Here is a 3,835-nt window from a genome sequence, read left to right as displayed (position 1 = left end):
GTGGTCTCTTCCAACTCTACAATCTATGAATCTTATCTGAGCAGTTTGCCACTCTGTTTTCTGTATGGTCTTAAATCTCTTCCCATTTTCTGAATTTTTGGACCACTACTAATTTTTTGTATGCTGCTTATGTGGTTTGATTTTTTTTTCTTTATTTTATTTTCTTGTCCTGTTTGTATTCTCTGTTTATAGGTGGATCTAGCAGGGAGAGAAGAAAACTGTTTAAGGGGAATGATTACAAACCTTCCAGAGTTGGAACTGTCAAGTCCTTTCAACTGCTGCTTTCCCCACAGTTTTCTGACTGTGTATAGATGTACATAACTTTCAGGTGGTTGAATGTGATCCCAGAATTTATGCATTGGAAAGAACTGGATTCAGTGGCCCAGCTGCTCATTCTAGCCTTCTGTTCCTGTTTGCCTCCTAGTTATGTAGAAGGGTTACTTTTCCCATTCTGCACATGGGGAACCAAGTACAAAGATAGTGGTGATTTGTTCCACATTTTACAGTAGTGGTAAAAATTGAATCTAAGTCTCTTCCAGACTTTTTTTTAGGTTCCTAATTGCATGACAATGCACTCCTTTTATAGTGGGGAATTCAGGTTTGTAATGGAGTGTGAATCATAACTTTCAGGGCTCTATAATGAAGGCTGTTTACAAAGCACTGTGTTCTTTGTTCTGTTTTTTAGGAATGCTTCTTACCTTAAGGGATATAAAAGTTCCAAAATGTGTTCTGTCAGGACCACCAGAGCTGGTGAGTAGTCATATTATTTTTAAACAAGGAGTTGTTAAAGTGTCTGAGAGCTGTGAGTGAAAGGCTAGTACAGGGATGGGCAAAATGTGGCCTGTGGGCCAGATGTGGCCCACCAGGTCATTCTATCCAGCCTGCGGGACCCCTAAAAAACTTAAAAAATGAATATTAATCTGCCCCTGGCTGCCTGTCATGTAGCCCTTGATGGCTTGCCAAAACTGAGTGGCCCTCTGCCCGAACTAATTGCCCACCCCTGGACTCGTACCTAGTTCTTCAGGTATTAAGTGACCTTACCTTGTAAAAAGTTACTGTGTCTGCAAGGCACTGGCTGTGACTGAAGAAACAGGACTCAGCTGTTCAGTTCTGCTTTCTGGAGTGACTTTGTAAGATGAACAGCTTGTTTTGTGGGTTTTGGGGTTTTTGTTTTTTGCTCCATTAAAATTCAGAGCCCTAGATAGTAGCAGATTTGGAACCTTCATGTTTCCTAGTGCCTCATTGAGCTATTAAATACCTTTTTCTGCTGCTCCATCCCTACTGAACCCCAAAGAAATTGATGGACAGTTTTTTTGTGTTTTTACTTCTGCTCTTTAAAGCAGAAATTTGGGGTCCCTTCAGAAGTCTGAACACATTTCTGAATCAAACTTCTGAGCCTCCTGTGACTACTTAAATGTGTTTGTAGAAGGTGGAGATGATTGCATGGACTTAATACTGGTTTTGGTTTCTGTGTTCTAGGTTATCAGTTTCTACTTTACAGCCTTATTTCCTTCCCTTCTCTCCCTCAGCACCTATTGGAGTTTATTTAGGTTGATGTGATTTGCCTGTTTGTTCTTTGGGGCTACATTCATTTCCATTTTTTGATTTTTTTTCTTACTTGAAAGGAAGTGTATGCAGGACATGGAACTGTAGAGAATTCTGGTTAGCTTGTTTGCAGTGTTCTACTAATTTGAAATTGAGCCTGTGCATATCTTTGCATGTTGGGGATCATCCTACTTCAGTAGGCATATGCTGATGCTTTAAGAAGTTGAACTAATGTTAAGCTTTGTACATGATTCCCTACATGCACATTCATTAATGTGCCTTTACCACATGTTAAGTTTAGTACCTCTAATATGAGGTACTGCATAACGGCACATTAGCCCATGCTGATACTCAGTAGCAAATGTGAACATTATTTTTTTTTTGTGGTGTGTGTGTTGCTTAATGCACCATAGACTAATTCTGCTACGCATTAGCCTGGTGTTTGCCATGATGTGCTAATGCTCAGTAGACTAGGCTACTGAGCATTACAGTGTCTTGTGCCATGTGAGGTAACAGACTTCTATTTAGGAGACAATCTTTCTCTGTTGTTTCTTCTAGCAAAGCTACCTGGAAGCTATTAAAGTGTTTTCTGGTCCCCTGAAAGGAATAGACGTAGGTATGTATAGAGTACATCTGTGTGCACTTAGTCTTCACTGTTTGGAGGTAACTGATATTTTTTATAAAATTGTCTCTTAGCCTTGAGCTAAATTTCAAAAAGACTTCTCATGACACAAAGCATTAAGTAATAGGAATTGCAGCCTCTGATGAATGGGAGGAGAGTGTGTTTTTCCAGCTGCATTTATTTTGGAGCATTGGTGTCTGGCTTTTCACGTGCCCTTGAGTAACAGAATGAAAGTAGGATATTTTCCAGTGTGTGGGCAGTTGGTTGTCTTGGGACTAAGTTTTCCAGTATCAGGAGTCTGTACCCATTGTCCTGATTAGAATTTGCTTTTAAAATAAAGTTACTTGCCTTGGTGATGAGAATGTACAATGGATTCTTTCACCTTAATCATGGGTTTAAACCAAGCACAGTGCAGCCTGTTGACCCATTTTTAGAAATGATTTGTTTCCGGTATGGTTTCTGGTTCACAGCTGTGTTGCTCAAATGTTATAACAGTCATTTATTGTTTGAAATATGAAGGCCAAAGATTGAACAAGTATGGAAAACTAACTCCCTCGCTGTTTTTAAAAAAAAAAAAATCCCTCCAAGTGAGAAGAGCATGATAGAATATAAGAATTACTGTAGTGGATCATGTTATTGGTCTGTCTAGTTCAGTATCATGCCTTTGACATGATTTTTACTAGATGCTTCAGAGGGAGTTACAAAACTGCTTTGTGGGCAGCTGTGGGGTAATTTGCATTCAGAGAAGATTTCTTGAAGATGCATTTTGCCAGGGGAGAAGTTCGACATTGCCAGCAGTAACTGCCTAACAAATATCTGCATTGAGTCTTCAGAAATGAGATGCATTTTTAAACAGAAAATACTTATTTCCAGGCTATTTTACCAACTGGCCAGGGGTCTACTGTTTCTGTTGACTTGTTAATATCTGCCTTGGAAAAGTTAATAGTCTCTCTAACACCTACTGTTTTAACTGTTCTGTTGGTAGCAGTGCGACCCTATACAGAGCCAGAGTATAAGGATGAGACTATGACAGTTTATCAAGTACCTCTTGTTGGTGAGTATAAACAGTGAATACTAATAGCCAGGGTCGGTTTGATTTAAATCAGATCCAGTTTAAATCACTGGTCAGGAAGCCTTAATTTAATCATTGTTTTCTACAAAAAGTGTATTCCTGTTATGTGATATCCTTTATTCATTTAACTTTTTGAAACTTTGTACTTTTAGAGAAAGGTAAGGGCTTGACCATGTGTTCACAAACTTAGAGAGACAATAGGGCGTATGGATGGGTAATCAGGTCTGTTGTCTCCCACTTCCATATGTTGCTATTAACAAGGATGACAAAGTTGTCTGGAGACAACTAACTACTCACCCTATGCCTGAAGAAAGGTGTTTGTGCTCAAAAGCTTGCAAAGAACAGTTTCCCCAATTTAGTTGGTCTAATAAAATATATCACAGCTACCCAAAAAACCTTGTCTGCTTCTGGTCTCTGGAGAGACAAATCCACAGTTCGAGAACTGAAACTAAGCATCACAGAGATGCTTAATGGGATCTTCTAGACTGAGCACTGAGTCCTATCACATGGACAAGGGAGAAGAGGTTGATGTCATATATCTTGACTTCAAAAAAGCTTTTGATCTGGTATCCCATGATCACCTCTTGGCCAAACTG

The 3,835-nt window shown here is 39.3% G+C and overlaps 1 protein-coding gene across 1 annotated transcript in view; it reads left to right on the top strand.

The window, feature by feature from the left end:
• The window catches only part of ELAC2 (elaC ribonuclease Z 2), a 32,919-nt gene that overhangs the window by 3,146 nt on the left and 25,938 nt on the right, over positions 1-3,835 (top strand). Inside the window, exons 4-6 of the mRNA XM_019536512.1 lie at positions 686-750; positions 2,104-2,161; positions 3,153-3,221. Coding sequence (XP_019392057.1) covers positions 686-750; positions 2,104-2,161; positions 3,153-3,221 — 192 coding nt within the window. The remainder of the gene's footprint in view (positions 1-685; positions 751-2,103; positions 2,162-3,152; positions 3,222-3,835) is intronic.

This window comes from Crocodylus porosus, unplaced genomic scaffold, assembly GCF_001723895.1.
Source record: "Crocodylus porosus isolate Cpor-Errol unplaced genomic scaffold, CroPor_comp1, whole genome shotgun sequence".
Classification (NCBI taxonomy): Eukaryota; Metazoa; Chordata; order Crocodylia; family Crocodylidae; genus Crocodylus; species Crocodylus porosus.
Note: the sequence above shows the minus strand (reverse complement) of the source record. Positions and strands in the feature narration are given on the sequence as shown.